Genomic DNA, 24,951 nt, shown 5'->3' with positions numbered 1-24,951 from the left:
CCCTTTCCTTTTATGGTGATTGGAGGGGAGGAATAAAGGAAGTGCTCAAAGAATGATGGAGACTCGACAAAAGACCACAGGAGCCTACTTGAAGCAGCTTCCACTGGCCAAACATAGGACAATTTTTTTAGCATCAAAATATGTAATGATAGCAACAGATTATCTACATTGAGAAATAAAGGAATCTATTAATCCTTAATAATATAACAGAATAAATGAATATATTGATGGTTTGATAAATACCTTGTTACAAAATATGCATTGATCACACATGAAAGAAGATTGACTCTACTGCTACAGTGAAGTCTGGCAGACACCAACTTAAGTGGTCTGAGTTAACATTGCCAGCAATGGGGCATATCAAATGTATGTGCCATTTGTTAGGATGCAGAAAACACAGCATCACTTCTGTGATACTCCTGCCAAAGATGCATATACTGAATCCAATCAAGAGAAAGCATCAAACCAACCCAAACTGCGGGGCTTTCTAGAAAATAGCTAGCCTACTGTCTTTAAACTGTCAAAATAGTGAAAGGCAAAGTCTCAGGAACTATTCCAGGCTCGTGGAGGGTAAAGAGACGTAATAAATCTGATGCCTGATCTAAACTGCTTCCTTTTCTAATAAAGAGCATCATTGGGACAATTGAGAAAACTTGAATGGTGCCTGGGAAATAGATGGTGGCGGTTAATTTCCTGATTTTGGTGGTTTCCTTGTGGTTATGAAAGAGAGGAGAATGTTCTTAGGGATTACTCGCTAAAGAACTTGGGGATGATGGAGCAGCTTACTCTGAAATGGTTTAGTGAAAAGGTTCTTTGTATTGTGCTTACAACTTTTCTGTAAGTATGAGATTGTCTTGAATAAAACGTAAAGAAACCAAACCGAAGGACATATTTACTTTGTCCTTTACAAGCTTAGAGTTACTAATAATTCAGGTCAGTCCAAGCATGATACCTAGTATGCTGAGGCCTGTAGTTATTGCTGAAACTTTACGTTAAGCTGTGCCTCTCAGGGGTCTGTGTTGCTCAACAAGAGGTTGGGCCCCATAAGAGTAGGAAAAAGAAGCAGATGATCCTGTGCCCAGGAGACAGGGACTATCCAAAGTGGCTCTGCAGAAGTTCTCAGCGGTGATTCATGGGGATGGGGTCCTGAAGCCTGAATTTTGGACTCTTCCTAGGGCAGGGCACCATGGAGGATTCTGACAGGAAATTACTTGGTCCACACTTAATTTGGAGGGAACCTCTGCAGGACATTTAGGGGGCCTGCAAGCAAGGGCCTGGAGCCACTTGGTGGCCCTGGGTAGAAAATAAATAAATAAATAAATAAATAAATAAATAAATTAATTAATTAATTAATTTAAAAAATTTGCTCTGCTTAGCTATGGTAGAGTAGGTTTATGCTAATGGATTTATGAATTCTCAGGTTTTAATGACTAGTCCGCTCACAAGAACTCAAAGAATATTTCTCCAGGGGTGCCAAAAATTGAATATTAATATGAAATACATTCTCTTACAGGTTACTTAAAATATAAATGTCCAAGTTATGATGAATTTTTCTAAGCAGTGGCTTATTTTCAACTTGGAAGCGTATCAAGTCACTCTATCCATGAACCAGGCCCCAGTTTTTCCTTTTCTGTTAGCTGTTCCTTCTCTGTTAGCTGCTCACCAAAGGTGAGGCATTGATATAACCAAGTAGTGTAAAGTCTGGGACACCTGCTCATGGAAGTTGCTTATGCTTTGTTGGACCTGCTTGGGTCTGAGGATCCAGAATGTACCACTTCCACAATATGAGGGATTGCTATTTTGCCCCCCACCCTGCCCCTTATGACTTGATGTGATATACAGATAAAGGTGAGTGGTTCCTGCTGTGTAGTCACTTAATATCCCTTGGTTAGGAGTCCAGTCTCCACTAAGGCCCAGTAACATGCCATAATCTGCTTTTGGGATGGTGACCAGTTCGCTGCTGCAGATGGCATAGCCTTGCTCCAAATTCTTAGGGGTCAGTGCTGTGGCTCTTCTATTGGAACTTGCAAAAGACTCTAAATGCAGCCTTATGGTCCACAAGTACCTCTAGCATCATGGGATTGGCTGAATCATAGATCTAAGGGGCAAGGATGCTTGCTCTATAGCTTAAATTTGCTTCAAAGCCATACTCAAAATTAGTTGCTGTCTGAGTCAACTGATAAGTAAGTCAGAGCAATATTCCTAAATGTGGCAAGTTCTTTCTCAAAATCCAAAGAGGACTACCAGGCACAATGCTTTTTTCAGTGCCAAAAGGTACAAGGAGTAATAACTTGCCCATTTCTTTGGGGGTGTTTTAGCATGTTACAAACTTCTGGAATCCTAAGCACATCGCAAATTTGGCAGGATTCTGAATATTTGTAGGGTTAATCTCCCACACCCTGCCACATCTGCCTCACAAGGGCATTCCCCAGAAAGCCATTTTCTGCTCCCCTGGTCCAATTAAAATGATATCATCTGCAGAATGGACCACTATGGTGTTCTACAGAAGGTCCTGATGATCAAGGTCCCTTTATCACAAGAATGTTAACATGACCCCAGGTCAAGATTGTGAATGTAGTGTTTCTCATGAAAGTGAATCTGAACTGCTTCTAATCATCCTTCCTGGTAAATTCACCAGATCAAAAGCTGTACAAGAAGTGCAACAGTGGACCCACAGCTGAGATCGGGGCTACCACTTGGCTAGGTTCACAGTAGTCTGCTATTATCTGGCGTGACCCATCTGATTTTTGCAGGTGTCAGACCAGCAAATTAAATAGGGATGTGGTAGGGACACTTCTTTGACATCCAGTGGTGCACACCTTTGAGTGTGACACTAAATCTACGTAGTTCTGTCCAATGTGCAGCATGGTTCTGATATACTATCTTGGAGCAGGGCTCACTTTCAGAGGCTTCCACTTGGCTTCTTCTGCCACTATGGCCTTTAATCCAAGGGTTAGGGAGCAAATATGAGGTTTCTGATAGCTGCTAAGCATATCCATCTAATTTATGTATTTAGGGACTGGAGAAATGACCACAGTCTTGGCACCTATTGGACCTCTATCAGATGAACTTGGGAAGCATTCTATTTATTTGTCCACCTGGCCTTCAAATACTCCCACTGTAATAAAGATCCATGATGACATTTTGGTTCTCCTGACACAGTGTTAGCACATCTTTTTTCCAACAAAAACTTTAATAGCCTGTGTAATTTTCTTTTCCAGGTATATTTCCCAGATAAAACTAGTTTAGGTCTGTTTGCCAAAGGATTGAAAGAATCTTTAGGGGGACTTGGTATCCCTTTCCAATGATTGGCTCAAACTTGCTCAGGTGTAGAAGCTAAAAAAATTTTGGTAAATTTTTATTTTGATGGCTGACATCAATTTTTGGCCTACCTACATCTGGTCTTTTCTGGTTACACAGATCAAGCAATACCCTTGTTATCTACCTGTATTTATTTCCTATAACTATTATAGCAAACGTTGTGGTTAGGGTTATCCAGGGAAACAGAATCAATAGAAGATTCTCTATATATATTTATGTATTTTTTAAAAATCCTCACCTGAGGATATTTTTTCCATTGCTTTTCGGAGAGAGAGATACATCGATGTGAAAAAGACACATCGATTGGTTGCCTCCCTCACGTGCCCCAGCTCCCATTCAGAGATGGAGCCTGCAACCGAGGTACATGCCCTTGGCTGGAATCGAACCCTGGACCCTTTATTCAGTGGGTGGATGCTCTAACCACTGAGCCAAAACAGCTAGGGCTATATATTTATGTAGTTTAAGCAATTGGCTAACAAGGTTGTAGGGGCTGGTAGAGCAGGCCAGCAGGCTGGAGACTCAGGCAGGAGTTAATACTATAGGCTTAAGGCAGATTTTCTTCTCTGGGAAATCTCAATTTTTGCTCTTCAGACCTCCAGCTAATTCAAGGAAGCTCACCTACATTATTGAGGCTAATCGCTTTTACTTAAAGGATTAGAAACTAGTTGTGGATATTAACCACATCTTCAAAACACCTTTACAGAAACACCTAGATTAGGGTTTAATTGAATAACTGGGTACTATAGTTTAGCCAAGTTGATACATATAACTAACCGTCATAACAAACACTAGCAAACACAGTGGCTTAAAACCATACATATTAACTTACAGTTATGGAGGTTAGAGGTTTGAGATCAATCTCACTGGGAACAAATCAAGGTGTTAGTGGGCCATGCTCTTTCTGAAGCCACTAGGGGAGAGAATCCACTTCCTTGCCTTTTGCAGCTTCTAGAGGCCACATGCACGTCTTGACTCATGGCCCTTTTCTCCGTCTTCAAAGCCAGCAGCATTGCATCTTTAAATCAATCTCTCTCTCTCTCTCTTTCAACTCTGCTTCAGTTGTGACACCCCCGTCTCTGCCTCTGCCTCCTGCCTCCCTTACCTTACCTCACTGAGCACACCCAGATAATCCATGATAATCTCCCCACCTCAAGATTCTTAATCCCATTGCAAGTTCCTTTTTGCCAGGTAAGGTAACAAATTTACAGGTTCCGGGGGATAAAAATGTAGACATCTTTGGGGGGATCCATTACTCGTCCTTCACACGACCCATCTATTTTTCCCCTGGAAGCAATGTGGTCTATCAGCTATTGCCACAAATCCCTGGGGGTCAGAGTCCCTGATTTCTGTTCTGGTTTTGCTTCCCAATATAGTGCAGGTATACCTCATTTTACTGTGCTTTGCTTTATTGCACTTCACAGATGTTGCATTTTTTTTTTACAAACTGAAAGCAAGACCTTCCACCAGCAAAAAGATTATGACTAGCTTTATTGCGGTACTTCCTCCCATTGCGGTGGTCTGGAACCAAACTCGCAGTATCTCCAAGGTATGCCTGCAATTACATCCATCTTGCCTCTGACAGTTAAGAGACACCACCTGGACTCTCCTATTCCACAGTCATGCCATCCTGTTGACACCGAGGAGCTCGTTCCATGGCAGCTTTCCTGACTGTACATCCCAGCTTGAAAAGGACAGAGTCACTGAATTTTTTCAACAATGCCAGTGCCGCACCTGAGCACTCTTCTTTTTGATTCAGTGAAGAGAGTTTCTTCTTGGCTCTCCTGGGAAATATAGGCATCTAATGAATTCTCTGGTCTTAAGCATTAAATCTGTTGAAGCATAGCCCCTTCTCTAAGCCTCCTCTCGATTTGAAAACTTTGATAAAGCTTTTGGCATTTCCACCTCATTTACTTCTCCCGAGTTTAAGAAATCCATCCCAGCACAATATTTGGACTTCTAGGACATTAAATCCTGAGTTATGGTAGTGACGCTAGGTATTGCAGAACTTTTGGTAAACAATTCCTGCTTCCACAATAAGAACAGTACTTGTCTAGGTGGGCCATGCTGAAGCTTGACCCTAGCTCTATGCCTACAAACTCTGAGAAAGGTAAAGCAAATCTTGATGGGTGCAGGAATTATCTTGGGAGGCATCTTACTCGCATGAGGTCTCTGTATGGTCTCCTGACAAGGGGTGTGGCCTATTCTTGAGTAATGGAAAGTGGGTCATTTCAAGAGGCCTAGATGGTTCAGCAGAAGATGGGGTCCAGGCACATGTACCCATATGTTTCCATTCTGTCCTCAAGTTCCCATTTCTTCTCTATCTGGGCTTTGAGCTTAGCACAGTAAATCTGCCAGGACAGTGTACGCCTTCTTTGCAATACTGCTACTCTCACAATCACGCCTGATTTTCAGCCTGGATTGTCCTCTGGCTTCAGTAAATGTGGGTGTCATAGAGGTTTCCTGGATTTGACATTGTGTCCTGAGTTAGTGGCTTACTGACTTGAGCCAACCATTTGCTTTCAGCGTGTACCCATTGTACTGAATCTACCACGTCGGCAGTCTTTCATGACAACTGCTGCTGCCATATCTCTTGAATGGTCGAGATATTGCATAAACTCAGTATATCCCCTTCCTCCTACATCCTGTCCCGATTCACCATGAATGAGACTCTTAGGAATAGTGGCCCGACAGCATGCCAGGACCTGCTACAGCTCATGCAACTTACCGTGCAGTCTTTGTTGCAGTCTGGCCAGTGAGCGGTCCAATTCCAGGGTTCCATTGGAGATCCTGCTTCTGAGACCACTTCCAGTATGAATTACTTTAGCTTGGGTTCTCCCAAAAGAAGACCCTTAGTCCTGGCCGGTGTGGTCCATTGGTTAGAGTGTTGGCCTGAGCACCAAAGGGTCACGGGTTCGATTTCCGCTAAAGGGCACGTACCTGGGTTGCGGGTTCGCTCCCCACCCTCGATCTGGGCACATGCAGGAGGCAGCTCACATCTGTGTTTCTCTTTCTCTCTCCCCCCCCCCCACTCATTCCCCTCCACTCTCTCTCTGAAAAGCAATGGAAAAAATATACTCAGGTGAGGATTAACAAAAAAAAATTTTTAAAAAAAAAAGTAGATCCTTAGTCAAGGATTCACATTGTGGTAATGTGTTAAATTGTTCCTAATTGTATGTTTATATTTTATATATTTGATGACACACATGCTCTATTTCTCAATTTTTAAATCTCTTCTTGTACTACACATTGAAATTAATTCCAGATGAACTGGAAATTAAATATAAGAACAAAATTCTAAGTATACTAGAGGGTAATGTAAGTGTTTTACTAACATCAGGTTAAGTAAGGGAATTCTATGCATAAAATCACTAGAAGATTTAATAATTCAATAATTCATTAAATATTTTAAAATTAATGCTTTTTAATAATAAGAGCTCCACAAACTATAATACATAAAAAATAAAAGAACCGTTTTTGTGTGTACAAAAATCATAAAAGTTAAAAGTAAATGACAAACTGGCAAAAATATTTGCAACAAATTTTATACACAGTGAGTTAATAAACATAATATAAAAAGAAACTATAAAACCTGATAAGAAAATGACTAGTTCCTGATAGAAAAACAGCCAAAAGATAAGAGCAGGTAATTCATGAAGGAGCAGTAAAAATGGTCCATAAAGATGAAAAACACATTCAACCAGGAAATGAAAATTAAAACAATAAGAGTCCTAGTTAATTGTTTCAGATTAAACATGCAGATGCCCCCCTCAAACATCATTAATATGACAGAAAAAGCACCCCAAAAGCATAAACCCAAAGAGAATGGCTAAAGAGACAATAACAAATGAAAGATGTCGAGTAATTTTACAAAATGGAAACAGATGAATGGGTGATCGCTGACTTAGCAGAACTGAGAAAGCCCAACTTGGCCTATGGGGAAAGCTGAGGAGACCAATTCCTGCCCCAGTCCCTGGAGACAGGCAGGTGCTGGAGGCACCGGGTGTCTCTGAAGGTAGGAGAGAGGAAAGGGTTGACGAGGAGGGTCTGCAACCTCCTCCTGTCGTTGGTGCGCATGCACATTGGGACATCTCCATCTATCTGAGGCTCCTTCATTACCTCTCTCCATTCTAAATTGAGCCCCTGCCACCTGTACAGCAGTAAAGAGTGACAATTCCTTCGTTTACCCTCACAGAAGCTTCCGAAATATTTTCATTTGTACAACTGTTATTGAGACAACTTTTGTATCTTAAAGACAGAATTTCTGGGTGCACCTGGCACTTGATAAGGCTGCAATACTGACACTCTTGGCACCACTTGAAGGCACGTCTCAGAATGCCTCTTTAAGTGAGAGTTTCTAAGTAACGATTCTAATAATCAGTTCAACTTAGGAAAACATAATAACAGGTCTCTAGGATACTTTGTGGAAAATCTAAAAAAAATTCCTGAATTTATTCAATTCACATATATTGAGTACTCTATGTGTATAACACAACACAAGGCAAAAAAAAAAAAAAATTAAGACTACTCTTGCTAAAACCTGCAAGTCTTAAACTTGGTTTCTGAATTCTCTTAGGATGAAGACCATGTTCCTTAGTGTGGCTTCTGAGGCTCTGCATAGGGTTGTTCCTACCCGCCTCTATAACTCACTTCCTATCCTTACTTTTGCTTTCAGGGCTCCTTGGGCCTGTTTTCAGTTCATTCAGCCACATTGGCGTCTCAGTCTCAGATGAGCTGTGCTTTTTCTCACTGAAGGATGATGGCTGAGGTGGTCTACACTCGTCACCTCTGTTCCCCAAACTTGTACTCACTGTTCAAGATTTTTACTCCTTCCAATAAGCCTTCTAAGACCTAAGTAAAACCAGGTTAGGTGTCTTTGTTATAAACTCTCATTGTTTCTTATCCTTTCCTTCAGGGAATTAATCTCAGTTGGTAATTACACATTCATTGGTATAATTATTTGTTTAATGTCTTTCTCTGACCCTAGACTGTGAACTCCATGATTTTGCTCACTATATTATGTCCATTGCTTCACACAGTGTCTGGAACACGGATGGCACTCAGCCAACGTAAATTGAAGGAAAGAATACCTTCAAGTTTAATTTGGTTTTATTAATTTAATTTTGTTTTATTATTTCCTCAAAGAATGGTTTAGTTGCTGCAAAATTTTAATCTAGTAAAAACATAGTATTCTCTGTGTAGATTTTCAGCTTACAGATGTTTTCTTTTGTTTGTGGGAAGTAAAGACAGGAAATTTGGGATTATATTTACACTAAGGGCTAATATACCCATCTTCTTGGGCTAATTTCTATATATTCACTTTGAAATAAATTTTAAAATTTATTTCTGCTTATTTGGGTTGGTCATTCTAGAATATTGATGGCAACCATCCGTATCTGGTTCAGATACGAACAGGTACTCTACTAACGTTGAAGAGTTCTTTATAATTTCTGGACTCTATAAAGACCATAAAAAGATCCATAGAGAAGAACTGAATTCACACAAAAGAGAAAAACCAGGTTCTTTTTTTACTAGGCAGTCAATTTAAGCATAACTCTATATACAGCATATTGGAAAGGACACAGCAGTACTCCCCTGTTCGTAACTTCCATCTCTCGTGCGAGGGAGCTTGTGGATTTGCCTCTCTTGGTACCATTTAGATGATCTTCTTCATTTTTAACCCAAGGGCTGTAATCCACTGACCTCCTTTATTTCCCACACTTATTCATGTCTTACCAGGTTCAGTAAGAACAATCACTTTAAAAAAAAAAAGATCAGTCCTTGTTGCCAATAGCAGAGCTCTTAGTCTGTTTGAAAGTGTGCAGAGTTCAGTCTTTCATTACAGAAACCTCCCCACTCTCCCCACCATTGTCCCTACTGGCTAAGTTCCATCTATTGCTGGAACTTCTAATGTGAATTCTGTGAAAAGCCTGGCACCTCTGCCAGCTACGTGGAGAGGCTGGTCTTTGCATTCAGCTACCTCTTTCTGCAAAATCCTGCCTGCTTTATTCTTTTCTCTCCTGTGGTCTGTCTTTCGCTCTGGAGTCTTTTTGTCCTGATGTAGCAGTAGCAGAGTTGATCGCCTCTGACTTTTGGAAAAGAGGTACAATTTGCAGCTTGAGGTTAAACTGGAATGCTCACTGTGTGTCACTATCAAACATCCCCTTAGCTACCCTCGCCTGGTGTTTGACTATAGTAATTGTGTCTAGCTCAACTCCGTGTAATCGATGAGAAGAAATGCCTTTTCCCTGTCGTATAGCCCTGGGCATGCAAGCGCAGGCAAACTATTAATTAAAGTAACTCGTTTTTATTACCCATTTGTAATCACCAAAGAAGGCATTAGGATTCAACCAGGGAAAGAATTTATTGACAAATTTTTATTGATAAAATAATTTACCAAAAAAATTATGAAAAAATTAAAAATCTATGAAAAAAGAGAATTATATCAGCCAAGATAGTAGTAAAAAGGCATGTCTGTGGGTAAGGAAGGGTTTTCTATTTTGGACTATGTAAGTGACATCAGCAATACTGAGGACTTTACCTCTGAAAAAGAAACTAGGATGTAACACTGAAGCTCATAGGAAAGGCTACTGTAAGACAAACATCGTGTGCTCATAGGTGACTCCATCTCCTCCTGCCCAGCTGTATTCATCCTGATACCTACTCCAACATCTTAATCTGCTTCCCAACTTGGATCAGTCTATTCTTCTTTTTCAGCTACCATGACCTGAAGATCATCTTATTTCATATGCTTGGCCTGTCATTTCAGCAACAGCTTTTCTTCCAGCAGGCATGGGCCTGCTCTTTGCTGGGTCCTTTGGCTCAGTGCCTCTGACCTTGGGTGGCTGGTACTCTGAGTTTCTCTGGCTCCCTTCCCACAGCAAGTGGTGACTGTAAACTATAAGACACGGTTTTATTTTTTTATTTTTAAAGAGTATTAAAATGAAAAGTTAATATCATAGCCTTAAGAAAAGTTTTAGAAATTTCTGAGTTCACTGAGTTGATATATTAAGTTCAGCTATTCTGACATATAGCAAGAAGGAGATTGTGAATTATTTTCCATTTCATTTAAAAAATATCTTAAAAACTGATATAAAGATTGAATCAAAATTTTTCCTATAAATCTCTTTCCTTGCGCTGGGAACCTGAAGAATGGATTATAGTTGAAATTTTTTATTTAGGCCTAAGATCTCACTCCAGAGCTCTTGGGATGCCAATTCTATCTGATCTTTTGGTATATAATCATCATTCTCTTCACTCAGGAGATCTTTTATAGAAATTTTATGCTATTCCTTGAGGCCCATAATAATATGCTCTTAGTTTTGAAAAAGCTGGTGTGTTCTAAGTAGAAAGACAAAATCATTGTGTGTTTCTTTCTTGAAGGATAAATGGGTGTCAGTGGCTCCATAGGAACTCTATTTAAACTTCTACCCTGGACTGAGAGTCAGTGTTCCAACCTGGAATAGAGTGTGCCAGCGAGACTGAACTCAAATTAGATCAGCCAATTCAGAATTCATTTTGAATTACCAGAGATGGAAGACCAGGCTAGAGCTTTGCCATGTGGGATTCCTTAGTGGGGTGTGCGTGTGTGTGTGTGCGTGTGTGTGTGTGTGAGGGCAATACATGAGACTTGTAAGCCAGGAACACATCTTATCACAGGTCTATTGGAATAGCCAAGTCAAGATCAGAGATGCAAGAGCCAGGTTGGCCTGAGCATGACCAAATGTGCTTAAAGAAGAAATGTGTCACCAAATCTTTGCTTTAAATGAATGTCTAGGAGTTTCCCTTGCTAGCCCAACTATAATAGGTCAGGCAGTCAGGGATGGCTTTTTTTTTTTTTTTTAAATTGGGCCAGTGTCTTATTTAACCAAGTCTCTTGCTCTGTCATGGGAGGCATGCCCTCCCCTGGAGTGGCTGGTGATTCCTTTGGCAGCCAGAGCCCAGGTGACTCCCTGAATCATCACTGTCTAGTTAGCTTTCTGAGGCCAAGAGTGGGTTCTCTACAGTGGGCCCTGGGGAAAGCTTTCCATCAAGAGATCAATAGAGCTGACTGGTGTCCAGCTCTAATGGTGTGTTAGTGGTGGAATGTCTATATGGCAATAGGGCCCTGAATTTGGTCCTGTGGATTATATCCTTGTCATCTTTGAGGCATCATAATTCCCATTCTAAAACCAGATATCCAGGAAGGCATGTACTTCATTTCCTTTGAAGTACATTTGAGAATATGAATACATCCTTCTGGTAAATTATAGTACTGTATTTGGTAGGGAGCAGAAAAAACCCATGGAAAGTGAGGGTGATTAAAAAATAACAGTTACAAAGTGCTTTCACATACATTTTCACATGATTCTCACAACAACCCTGTGAGGTAGGTATAGTATATAATGTGTTTACTTTTATTTTGCAAAGAAAGACACCAAAGACTAGAGATCTTAAGTGATGTGCCCACAGTCATGGTAAGTGCCAGGACCTGAACTAGAAGCCATGTCTTCCAACTTCCCAGTTTGATTCCACCTTTCAGCAACTACAACCTGAGGGCTACCAGTTTGATGTGAGCATCTAGCTTGTTTAAAAGTCAGGTGGTTTAGAAATAATACATTAGTAACCAGAATCCATGGGATCAGCATTTGCAGGGGTTCCCCTGGGTCTGCTCCTTGTTGGCTTGAATCTTGTGGGTTGCTTTGGCATATTAGAAGATCATCTGTGAGTCAGCCTGGACAACTAGTAACTCCAGAGATGAGGGAATTCTTGTGGCCATCATTACAATGCTGTAGCACTTATCATGCTGTTTAATTGCCTAACTTCCCTATTGGAATCCAAACTTCTCAGGGGCAAGCACTGTGATTTATTCATTATGGTCTTAGAATTTAATACAGTGCCGGGCACATAATAGGTCCTCAATAAAAATTGGTTGAATTCTCAAGGAATTGGGATGTTTCATGGAATGCTTCCATATTTTACTTGTAAGAAATTGACTTGCATGGAACCAGTATTATAGGTGAATGTGGAACTGGGTATTAAAAAAACTCAGTTATTTTGGTGGGGGTAGTATACACAGGCTCTGGTATTCCAGGGTATAATCTCATGATTCAAGCGATCTTTGTCTACAATGACAAATTTTCTCAATGTAGATTCAAACTGGTGACTCTACCTTAGTCAGGGATCAGTGCAAGTTGTAGGTATTTGATGGTCACTGGGGGTAAAGAGAATGACCCTTGGCTTGGAGAAAAGTGGATCATTTTGGTAAATATGAAGATAACTTTGTTTTAGTAATATGGAGAGAGCTCTGTGATAAAATTTTCCGAAGATGATTAATCACAATAACCAGTGGCTCAAACAGGGTTGGAAGAGACCTCTGTCTTTTTCTGGTTTAGTTCTGCCAAGGCACATTCTCCTTGGGCTTCCACATCTTCCTAGACCCTTGGCCATGAGAAGTCCAAGACCCATAGTTGAAATTGTGGTAAATCCTGAACAGGTAGAAGCTGGAGAACAAAGCCGTAGTGGTACAGCATGAATGCTCCTAGCCAGGACATATAGGCAAGACACCCACTGCACAGATGCGTCCTTCCAAGTGATACCCTGGCTGCCTCCGGTGACGCCCGGGAACTGACCAATGGCTGAAAGCAGCAGTCCAGATGTTGCTCTTCTATGGGTGGATTATAGCCAAGATTTTGAGTGTCATGACCTGGTGAGTTCTACTTCTTTGAACTGAGTAAGAATTTTAAACTTAGGATATAGTACATCAGCTCACCAGTTTTGGGTGCTCAGGATCTAGTTAGTGGGTCCTGAAATCAATAGGCAGGAGAGAAATCAGCAGCTCTGGTGCTGGCTGAGGTTATGGGTCGTCCAGAGGTCCTGCCAGTTGTGATGATTGGTGCAGCCCATGACTGGTGGCCTGGCTTCTCCAGGTGTTGGTGCCAAGCTCCAAACATGGCCTTAATGACCAAGCATTCCTTCTTTCAGATGTTGTAGTTTCATTCTGCAGGGATGGAGCCTGTGGGAAAAGAAAGTATAAGGTCACATCAAGGTTGATTTCAGACAGTGTTTGGCTTTTCTATGGTCCTACCATTACTTATAAAGGCATTGACTTCACTTAAAGGTCCTTTGTAAATGGTGAAGCATCATGACAACTGTTACAAACCTACCATGTAGGGCTTCCTAGGTTTTCTGGTCCCCAGGCAGCTATGAGAAAGCAGAGCATATTGGCAGCTGGTTCACTAGAACCTGCTTCGGGGAGAGCCTTGGAGTTCAGCGAGGTCTGGATTAGGATACCCTGGTAGTTTACACTAGATGAGGCCTTGGATATCCTCACCAGAAAATAAAGTCAGCATCGCCCTCACATGGAGAGTTAGGGGGGCATTCTATCAGAGTTGTATTGACATCACTCACATACAGTCTCCTGGACCCTGTTCCCTTAGATCTTAAATCTTAGATCTTGACTTTGAATGATTAGTTTTAGACCATGCATGAGCTTTAAAGCACTGCTAGTTAATGGTAAATATATACATCCTACTAAAGTTGTAATCATTAATAAATTTGATATTATTACATGCACTTTAACTTACTCATTTAAATATATGCTCTTAACTAAGGAGCTTCCCTCTTCTTGAAACCTAAGGGGTAATCCTCACAATTCAGCCATATATAATAAAATCATAAAAATTTAGATCGACAGCAGAAGCCTTGAACCTGGGCACACATTGTGAAGCTTAACTCTGTCCAGCTTCAGAAGGGATCAGTGTGCGTCTTGCTTCTATGTCTTTTTGGGAGAATTTGTGCCCTGGTTTTATGCTTATCAAATCTTTGCTGGTGTTAAAGAGTTAGAGAGGACTAAGAGTTTTTTAATAGTGTTAGTAGATTGATAGCACTTAGCAGTTAATTGAATTAAATAACCACCTGTCAGCAAGGAAATGGTTTGACTGAGCTAAAAATGGAAATCAGTTCTAAAGACTTTAGAAGGCATCAGGATTTCTTAGTGATCTCCGTGAACACTAATTCCAAGAAATGGGTTTTATTATTAAGCAGATTTTGGAAACTGCATAATATCTACCTCTCTTGATTTAAGTTATGTAAGTTTTAAAGGCTCTGGGAAGTCTTGCAGTAAATAATCTTCTTTAACTATGTTTAACTTAGTATGCTCCTAACATTTCAACATGGAGTTAAGTTTTTGAGTTATATTCATTAGCATCTTGTAGAATTGGTATTACATAGAACAAATTTTAGGGAATTCTGGACTAGCAAGTAAGGTTTAATAAAATACTCATTTTAAAAATATACATTTTCCATATCAAAAATAAATAAATTAACCAATTACTAATTTTTTAGTACTACACTGATCTTAGAATTAAGCTAGGTTCTTCAGAAAATAGAAAGCATGAATTTATAAGACATGAATTCTGCCCTTAATAGGCTTATAATTTGGTCAGGGAGATAAATCTATATTAACAAACAAACGAAAAATCCCAAACATCTGAAGATTCCATATAACCTAGCACTAAGTTAAATAATGCAGACTAATAGATTTGGTAGTTCTAGAGAGGAAAATCAAGTATTGGAATAATGAAGGAAGAAGTCAGGAAGGAAATGTAGGGACTGGCTTTGTAGGGATGGCTAGAATTTTGACAGGTTGTGGGCAATATTAATTAACGACAAGAATACACAAACTTTCAGGGCCCTATAGCTCCTAGAAGCCAGGAGAAACGTGGCAGACAATACCTCTTTGTATTGTAATCATTTACTTCTAATACTATATCTTGAGGCCTTCCCACCCGAGGACAGAATGTTCCAGAAGTATAGTTTTCTTTTATTTGTCCTATACTTCTTTAGAATTCTTACCTGGTATATTACCATGAGTTGATTAGTTGTCTATTGTCTGTCATAGCCTCACTAATGGCAGAGAAAACAATATTTTATTTATTTTTATATCCTTGGAAACTAATACGTTTGTATCCCTATCATCTGGTCCATGGTAGGCCCTTAATAAATATTTGTTGACTATATGAGGGAATCAGTGAAAAAATTATATGGCAGAGAATTGTCTACAACAAATTGGATTTTGCATCAGGGAATAATGTGCAGAATTGGAAGGCATGGGCCCTTGGGAACCGGGCAGAAGCGTAGGAAAGAGGAAATGAGTAAAGATTTCTATAACAGCAGTGGATAGAAAGCATTATTCATGAAAAACCAAACTGGCAGCGATGTACAGGTTGGACTGAAGAAAAAACTGAGTAGGTGATCAATTGAAATTATTGTTAAAGCAATCTGGTGACCAGGAGGAAAGGGTCCAGAACCGAGGCACTAAGAATAGAAGGGACACGGGCACAAATGCAAGCCAGTGGGTCTCTGAAGCTGGCTGATATGAAGGATCCAGAGACATGAGAGAAAGTTAATTTTTTTTTAAGTTTAATAATAGCTAAAACATATTAAACGATTGTTATAAGTTGTACCAGGCACTTTGGTTTTAGTCTCTAATTCAATCTCATGTATTTCCCACAGTAATCCTATGAGGTGGGAATTATTATCGTTTTTATTTTACTGATAAGGAAATGGGTTAGAGAGGTTTAGAAATTTGTTCAAAGTTGCCCTGCTAGTAATGAGCAGAGTCCACTCCACCTCAGAGCACATGCTCTCAGCCCCCGTCACCTCTGGAGATGGGATGGATATTTGTTCTTTTCACAGATAGAAACAGTAGAAGAAAAGAGATGTGTTTTGGATATTTGAATCGTGAGATGGTCATTGGGAAAGACTAACATCTCCAACAGCTTAGAGCTGCTGCCTAAGAGGACCATGACCCCAGGGGTGTTGTGGGAGGCTGAGGCTGGCCTCAGAGCTTGAAAAGCCTGCAGTTAGAGGATATTGGGGCCCACAGGATTCTAGGGCCACACAAAAGCCATGATGTGCTTTTCTTCATTTTCTCTTTGACCAACTCATTGAGGCTCTAGGGGCCGTTCATCCTGGAAACATCACACACAACCCCTGGTGACTGAATTCGACGTGGTGGGTGTAGTGTTTTGTTTATTTATTTTTAAACATTGTTTTTAATGTTTAGGAAAGTTTTCTGTCTGCTTTTCCCATTGTTACATTTGCACTTTGTGGGGATTCTAATCACAAACAAAGTATGCAAAAAAAAAGCAACAGCATAAAAGCAGACAGTGACCGTGTGTGGCGTATTTGAAAAGGGCCTGATTTTGAAGACAGAAAAAACGTGGATCAGGACTATCAACATTCTGAATTGTACCTCATGTTTGACTTTTCTTTATCGCTTTGTTTCTCTCTCTCTCACTCATGCTCTCTCTCAAAACAGGCTTTCTGGATAATTCATTATAGAAATTTGAGTGAAATCATATGATTTTATGTTGATGTTACTGACCTATATGAGAAGCACATGACTGCCTTGAACTCTAAGTTGCTTGAGATCTTTAATGATTTTATTTGCTTAAGAAAATGGAAGAAAACTGAGACAGAAAAAAAGTCCATAAATGAGTTTAAAAGATCAGTGTAGAAATGGCTGCATATTCCACTGTATGTAAGCGGAAGGGCACAGAGATTCTACCTTTCATTCCAGGCTGCCGGTTGACTGAAACCCTTTGTTCCAGCGAGACTGTTGGAGCCGTGCTTGGCATAGCCCACAAACAAAACCTGGCCACTCACCTAAATGTGCTTATGGCTTTTTGCAAAATATTTTTGAAAAAGTTTAGTTTTTATATGGGATACCAATTAACAAAAGCAGCACTAATTATTATACTAATTATTATATTATAACCAATGGTGTACCAGCAGTCCAGAGACATTCAAGTAAGGCAGAGTAAAAAAGAAATTAGGAAGTCTCAGGTGAACACAAAATAAAATAAATATTACAATACTGGGAGACACACACTACTAAATGCTGCTAGACACACACAACGTTTCCTAAATGCTGGTCTGTTAGGAAATCAATATCACATTAGATTATAGCTTCCTAGGCATTGGAAACAATCAAACACCTACTATTTATGTCGTTTTTTATAACAAGAAGTTGTACAGAAGTTCTAAATGTACTCCTTGGGTAGTATTTCTAAATCTTGCTAATAAGAAGAGTCTTTTTGGTAGATAGCACTTTCTCTCTCTCTCTCTGCAAGTTCATCTCTCCCCATTCCCTGTTAATTTACTTACCTCAAATCACCAAAATTCCACTGCAGGACTACAGTGAAGTCAGACCTGATGTTATACTTTCTATCTCTAGAAAACGTGTGCAGACATTCAAGACTCAGTGGTGTGGCGGAATTTATGGGAAGGGATCTATCAACTGGAAATACTTTTAAGGAACACAGAGAGTCAGACTTTGGGGGCATTAATGGATCTAGTATACATCAGAAAAGATTTCCCTTATTCCTTCAGTATTGGGGGCTATTTACATTTTAATTGTTTTTTATTTATCACATAGATTCTATCTTGTTGCAGAAATGTTGACCATGAGTTTTGACTCGAAATATGTACAAAACATTTCAAGGAGAAGCGGAAAAGCTGTCATGCTTTATGAAAGCAAGTGCAGAAGGTACAATAGAAATGCTGCAGCAAAGAGGTTAAAGCAATGCACGGTTAGCAGATTTTGGTATAAACACTATAGATTAGTTAAGTGAAAACCATGCTGGATTTATCTGCTTAGTATTTTGGTAATTTGTGTTTTTAAATGTTTTTTCTCTCCTTTCAATTCTTGTGAGGTAACAGTGATACCTCATGAAAGCTGTTCCTTTTTATGCATAATACACACACACACACACACACACACACACACACACGGAGACGGAGTCAAAGTCAATGGCAGTGGGTGGTTTATGTCAGGGCTGGTTTTGACGCTCCTCTCCCAGAATAAGATAAATGTAAGTGATGAAGAGCTCCTGGGGTTGCCTGAACTCATTTTGTATTCAGCACTCTGCCTGGCCCCTTTCTCATCTCTTTCTCCCTCTTTGTATGTTCAAGCCTACTTGAGTTTCTTTTTTCTTTTGTAGAACTTGGTTCTTTTGATGTGTTTCAGGGCACGCCCTGTGGCAAAGAGAACTTCCCAGGAATCGGAAACATCAGTGCCCAGGTCTGAAGCAGCCACTGTGCAGTAGCCAGAAAAGTTCAGGCCCAGAAGCTGGGTTTTCTTTCTTAAAAAAAAGAAAGCATCGAAACACATGACTGGGGACAAACATGAAATATAGTCTCAATATATGGTTTTAAAGAAAATGTAAGATAGAAGTTAATTGCAAAATAGGCGTTTGGTGAGGTTTTTAAGCTGGATTGAGCCCATGATAGTAATTGAACCTGAGATATGTCTGCATGCATTTATATATTTCTTAGTTTAACCAAATTTCCCCTGTAATTATAAATGTTTGTTTCTGTTACACTGCAGTTATGGCATCAGCATAGCTGAGGTTTTCATGGTAGGTGGTTCTCAGCTGTCCATTTAAATGATGTGAGACAGTGTAGCCCTTTAACCATTTACTTGTTTATAAAGTTGAAAGAAATGCTGCTGTAACTATCGTAAAACTACTGTTAGAAGTCACTATCTGCATTATTAATAGAAAGTCTACACAGAAGGAGGAGTTAATTATTTTATACCTCATATCATTATTTCTATTTCCATAAATTAGAAACATTTAATCAAATAGTGTTACATTTTATTTAAAATATCTCTGTTTACTCACATATTGTACTTTATGTGGCAAATCTTTCAGGACTATGTCACTGAATTAGAACTTGGAACTGAAAATAAAAAACAGAAAATAAGGAAAAAGTACAGTTTAAAATTACACATATACAAACTTATCCCCTTAAGATGTCCAAATAATAGTTACATTAAATTTTTATCCAAGTCTCACAAAGAAACCTCCTTAAAAATCGAAACAGTTGGAAAAGCAAACAACTAGAAATTTGATATTTATCTGGTTTGTTTGATTGATTTAGAAAAGCAATCTGTATTAATTTGGTGTTTTGTTTACTTTTACATACATAAGTGAGTTCACTTTCATGTTTGTATATTGCTAGGCCTACTGAAAATAGTATGTTACTGAATAATAGATCTAGAAAACAATAGAAATCTGACCAGCAAAGCTGATTTTTCCCCCAATAAAATTAGATTTTGTTTACTAGTACATGTATGGAGGGCTATTTATGTGTGTGTGCTAATGACATTATCAACTCCTAGGAAAATAACTAGTGGTATCACTGAATTCATTCAGCATTTTTCAAGGCGTTTTATGCTAGATAACCAATCAATCAGCTAGTTGCCAAAGTTCATTTTAACTCTGGTCTTTATATCCACAGCTTAAAAGAAAGAGAGAAAGTGATTTCTGAAATGATTCAATTATTCAAAAATTGGTCAAATACACATTTCAATACTATGGGAGGATTAATAAATTAGGAATGACTATAAAATAACTTTTATAGCTACAGTGTCTCTTGAGTTTCTTCCACATGTATCCATGTTACTGTTTATGAATATTTGCATAAATAGCTATAAGTAACATAAGAGAAGTTTCTTTGATAACAGAAAAGGCTGGGAATTCACAGTACTCATTTAAATGCTATCTGGAAAGTTCAACAGGACTGTTTTACCTAAACAAAACCCAGCATTTTAGTGCAACACAAATGCACATAGGAGAGTACAAAAGAAGTATTTTTATGCAGCATGAACTAATCCTGTTTCTTTCCCTCACGTTCCACGGTATGTCTAGAAACTGGACGCTTCCAAAGTGTTTGATCCTAAACTTAGTCAGCTACGCAGGGGCACATCGGACATCGCCACACTCTCCAGCCGGGTGGTCGCGGCTGCCAGCAGCGGGTCGCGTCGTGTGCCCATCCTGTTTACAGTCAGCGCAAGGCCCGGTTGGCAGGGGCGCGCTCGGGCCCCGTTTGCACAGGCTGGCCGCTGTCGCGCGCGTCCCGGCCACGGCGCAGCGTCCGTGCCAAGGCTGCCGCAGGTCCAGCTGCCCCCGCCGCTGCCCGCTGCGCGCGACCTTGGACCGACCCGGTGACGTGGGGATTCGGCGGGCCAGAGCCAGGCTGACGCTCCTCACATTCACCTCACCCCGAGTGCTTTTATGTTTGAAAATACACAAAATTCATGAGAAATTCAGCCTTTTCATAGGGATTGACAAGCTCTCTACCTAGCAATGTTTTCATTTATTTGATGACGAAAATACGATTTCTTTAGTGTCTCGCTGAACATTATTGCAGTCAGGTGTACAGAAACCACTTGGGAAAACCTGCAAGTTTTTTCCAATATTTTTCTTTTTAAACAAAAGCAAAACGTAACCGTTGGATTAGAAATTAGTTGAGTTAATTCAGTTGGATTTTAGATTTAATTTGTAATTACATAGAGAGTAAAAGGGTATGCTTGAGATACCACATCTACTCAGATATTACTGACTGGTTACTTTTATTGATTACATTTTCCAGATAACCACAGTGTTTCTGTTTCACTCTTGGAATTGTGAAATGATTCAATTATTCAAAATTTTAGAATTAGCTAGCTTCCAAAATCTTTATTTGAAAAATAAATAGTTGCTTGGCTCAATTTAATATTTTCTGTTCTTTTATTTCTATTCCCACCTCCCCTCCCATAGCTCTATGTAGGTATAATCTACATCTTTTTCAAAAGAACATTGGGCCCGGCCGGGCATGGCTCAGAGGTTGAGCATTGACCTAGGAGTCAGGAGATTGTGGTTCGATTCCCGATCAGGGCACATGCCTGCGTTGTGAGCTTGATCCCCAGGAGGCAGGAGGCAGCTGATCAGTGATGACTCTCTCATCATTGATGTTTCAACTCGCTCTCCCGCTCCCTTCCTCTCTCTCTGAGATCAATAATGATACATATTTTTTTTAAAAAAAGAAAAGAACATTGAGTTGGTGTTCTGTACAATTTCCCCTTGAGCTCGCAACTGATTTTTAAGGACTGTAGGGATCATCTCTTCCAAACCTCTCATTTTACAAAGGACACATGCAGTCTTGGAGACTTTACATGACTTCTATCACTCGGATCTAATAGCATAGCAGGTCCTCAATAAAGATGTGTTGACTGAAGGAATTGCTTTAGAGTCCATAAATACAATACCATAGTATTTAAGACATTGCATTGCAAAGACTTATTTACAATAATAGAATTTCATAAACACCATCTCTTAGCTACAACACCATGATATAGATTCTATAATTGTGGAAACTATTTAACAAATGAGATAACTGAGTTCAGGATTACCAAATGGTTTGCCCGAGATCAGACAGTTAAGCAGTGGAAGAGCTTTGAACTCCTGCCTTCCGATTTCTGAGCCTTGGTGAGTAACCACTGTGCATACTGCCTTATAACCTGCTTTTCTCTCTCTTTCACCTTTCTCCACTCTGGGATAAAAGGCAAGAAGTGGTGTTATTTGTCTTTGTAAGCCAGCAGCATGCTTGGATAATAAACAGCGCTTATTAAGTGATTGCCACAAGAATAAACCCAGGACTCCGGCTTACAGGTCCAGCTCTCTTTCTTCTACACTGTCTTCATTCGGAGGGTGGGAGGTGGCATCTGAGACCATAAACTGGAGGGAGAGAAATCTCTGAGGTGTAGACATGCTTCAAATCATTTAAACTCGCAAAACTTATACTGCGTTGTCAGTAAGTTATGTAAGAGCAATTCTGCTTCCTGAATGAGAACAGAATTTGTTCCAGTTTCCTGATGCACCTGACACGTAAGGAGTCAACATCACCTGAGCAATGGATGGTCTACAAACCCAGGTGTGATTTAAACTTGACTCCAGGAATTTAATCACAGTCATTAGCGAGGTCCTTCGCCATCTCCCTCACATGTGCATGCCCTCCAGTGGAGTTTGTGTCAAGGTCCTGGGTCCTTAAACACTGCCACCGTGTCCAGGAGGTTCCTGGGGTCCTGGGTCCTCACTGGTCTTCTAATGAGATACTCATGTCCCAGGCTAAGCAGAAGTCCAAAGGCTTTGCTGCTTCTGCTCATGTTTTGCAATTAGTATTATTTGGAGAGACTGCAGTCCTGTCCTACTGAGCTCCCTCTCAGAGTCCCCTTTCACTGGAAGCTCCCTCTCCCCAACCAATTGGCCCCCTTCCTCTTTATTTTGGGGAAATTTTTTGTCCCTCTTCCTTCTTAAGACTCTCAGAGTAACCCTGGCATCTTGGTCTCTCCAGATCTCTTGACGGCACCTCTCTGATAACTTGCAGTTTGCACCAAAGGCAGGAGGAGCCCCTGCAAGCTCTGCTTTGCATTTTGCAAAACCCCCAGGCAGACATGAAGCAGCTCTGTGCTTGGAGTCAGGAAGGAGGGAAACCTGCAGAAAGCAGAGTATAAACTCGTATTTCAAAAATAACCCACACCCAATGCTTTTTAAATTAATGCATAAGTGGTTTTGAACAGTCACCATCAAGATGAAATTATAATTGTTAGTTTTTAAGGGACTTTCTTTGTGTCTTTCCAAGGACAAACTGCCTGGACGTCTCCCCACCAATAGCTATGGAGACATTTCCCTCTGTCCTGGAGGAACCAAATTAGAACTTCTAGTAAAAGAAGTTCTATTTAAAAATATGCAACAGAAATAGCAACATATATTGATATGAAAGTCAGTATGTACTTGGACATAGAAGTGGAATTATAACAATATTATATAATTAATTATTAACAATTACTATGTTAATGATGATTAATAACACATTGAATTTGAACAGCAACACAATATCCTTTTGAAGTGCATTCCCATGAAGGCTTGATCTTTGCTCTGCAAGTATCCAATCAAATATTAGCTCTCCAAGGAGGCTTTTTCTGAGCACTCTGTCTGAACAGGTTCTTCCCTTCTCTTTCTCCTACTTTCTGTCCTTCGAGATGGTTTCACTACCTGTAATTATCTGCGTGGTAGGCAGAATGCTAAGAAGGTCCTGGAAATTCCCACATGCTGGTGTATGAGTTCTATGGAATCCCCTTCCCTTGAGTGTAGGCAGGACCTGTGAATGTGATGAGATGTCTCTCCCGTGCTTGGGTTACTAATCACTTAAGTCTGAGTTAATCAAAAGTCCGATGATCTGGTTGAACCTGGCCTAGTCAGGTGAGCCCCTCCGAGAGGTCAGAGATGTGAAGCCTAAGAAGCTGTGGAAATGGCCGAGTGGAAAGGAGCCGTGGGCAGCCTGTAGGAGCTGTGAGTGGCCTTGACCAATAGCCAGCAAGAGAACAAGGGCCTCTGACCTACAACTGCAAGGAGCTGGGCTCTTGCAACAAGTAGACTTGGAAGAGCAGCCCTGGCTCCAGAAAGGAATGTGGCTGAGCAGACACCTTTATTTCCGCCCTGTGAGCCCCTGAGCACGGAACAAACTTGGGTCCTTCCACACATGCCCTCAGCTCTTTCCCCTGCCAGCTGTCACATCACTGCCTCAAACTAAGCTTATGAAGTCAAAATAATATACACACGGTTTTCACAGGAACCGTTTGATACTAATATACTTGCTCTTAAGACTCATAACTGCATCATATTCATATTCCTATGTAAATCAGATTTTCATATCTCAAGGTTAATACTATTCACAGAAAAGAATACTGCATTACTCAGCTGGTTTTAAGAATGATAATAAAATCTGTTAAAGAAATACAATGGTTTAAATTTAAAAAATTATATTATGTACTAAAGGTAAATTTGAAATGTTATATTATTAGAGGTTTATTGATACTTATTTAAATAACTACCAGGTTTAAGTTTAAATTGCAGGGGCATTTTTTTGTTAGCAAAATGTACACTGTTAGCATTCAGTTCATCTCTTCTGTCTCTTGTAATTTATCACCCATGGAAACCTGACCTTAAGTGGAAATTAAGTAACGGTACATAATTTCTTTTTGGTATGTATTACATATTAACACACAATCTTTCTTTATGATGCTTCTGTAAATCTTTTAGGTGTATGATGATTTCCCCAAAGCGTTTTCCTTTAAAAATTTCTCTTGTTTTTGAACTTCTCCTGTGTTACAGACATGCAGCTAGACACCAAGATAACAATGTATTATGAAAATGTGTTATCTTTAACACCATTCAAAATATTTATGATTAAATGCATCATAACTATTTATGATTCTGCCCATCATGCTCTTAAATATCCGTATCTCTACGCTAAAAAAAATCTTCCATGAAAAATATGTTAGTGGTGTTTTAAACTCACTGTGAAACCTGGTTATCAGTTCTGATCTACGAGGCCCTTAGATTTTGTTTCCCAAGTTAAATAAGATGATGATAATAATTATTTTATGGGAGTATTTAAAGATGACGAATCGGGGAGAGTGAGAATGATTAGCTCTTCCCATCTCCCCCCCGCAAGGCTCTCATCCTGAGGTTTCTCCTGAGCCTTCCATTCTCCAGGAATATCCTCTGTCCTCGCAGAACAGCAGATGCCCTGAACTGTGAGGCAAGGAGGGGGTGGGCACAGTTTAAATCCCGAGGCCCTGTGGCCGTGTTATTTAATTTGAGCTGCATTATGCAAAACAAAACAAAAATTATCTGCAGGTTGGCAAGCCCGCGGAAAGTGCAGCGGGAGGAAGAGGCCGAGTCAGCGCAGCAGCGTTGAGGCAGGCTCGCCGCCCGGGGGCTTGGAGGGGAGCAGGCGGAGCCCCCCAGCCTCAGGCATCAA

The 24,951-nt window shown here is 40.1% G+C and overlaps 1 protein-coding gene across 1 annotated transcript in view; it reads right to left on the bottom strand.

Moving 5' to 3' along the window:
* Positions 1-13,153: 13,153 nt before the first annotated feature.
* Positions 13,154-24,951, bottom strand: part of GRID2 (glutamate ionotropic receptor delta type subunit 2) — a gene marked incomplete at its 3' end in the record, with an annotated part of 1,219,813 nt that continues 1,208,015 nt past the window's right edge. Inside the window, exon 16 of the mRNA XM_081131278.1 lies at positions 13,154-13,312. Within this exon, the coding sequence (XP_080987404.1) occupies positions 13,154-13,312 (159 nt within the window). The remainder of the gene's footprint in view (positions 13,313-24,951) is intronic.

Source organism: Miniopterus schreibersii, assembly GCF_964146895.1.
Source record: "Miniopterus schreibersii genome assembly, chromosome: 1".
NCBI classification, from domain to species: Eukaryota; Metazoa; Chordata; class Mammalia; order Chiroptera; family Miniopteridae; genus Miniopterus; species Miniopterus schreibersii.
The sequence above is the reverse complement of the archived record's forward strand: the minus strand, read 5'-3'. Positions and strand labels throughout refer to the sequence as shown.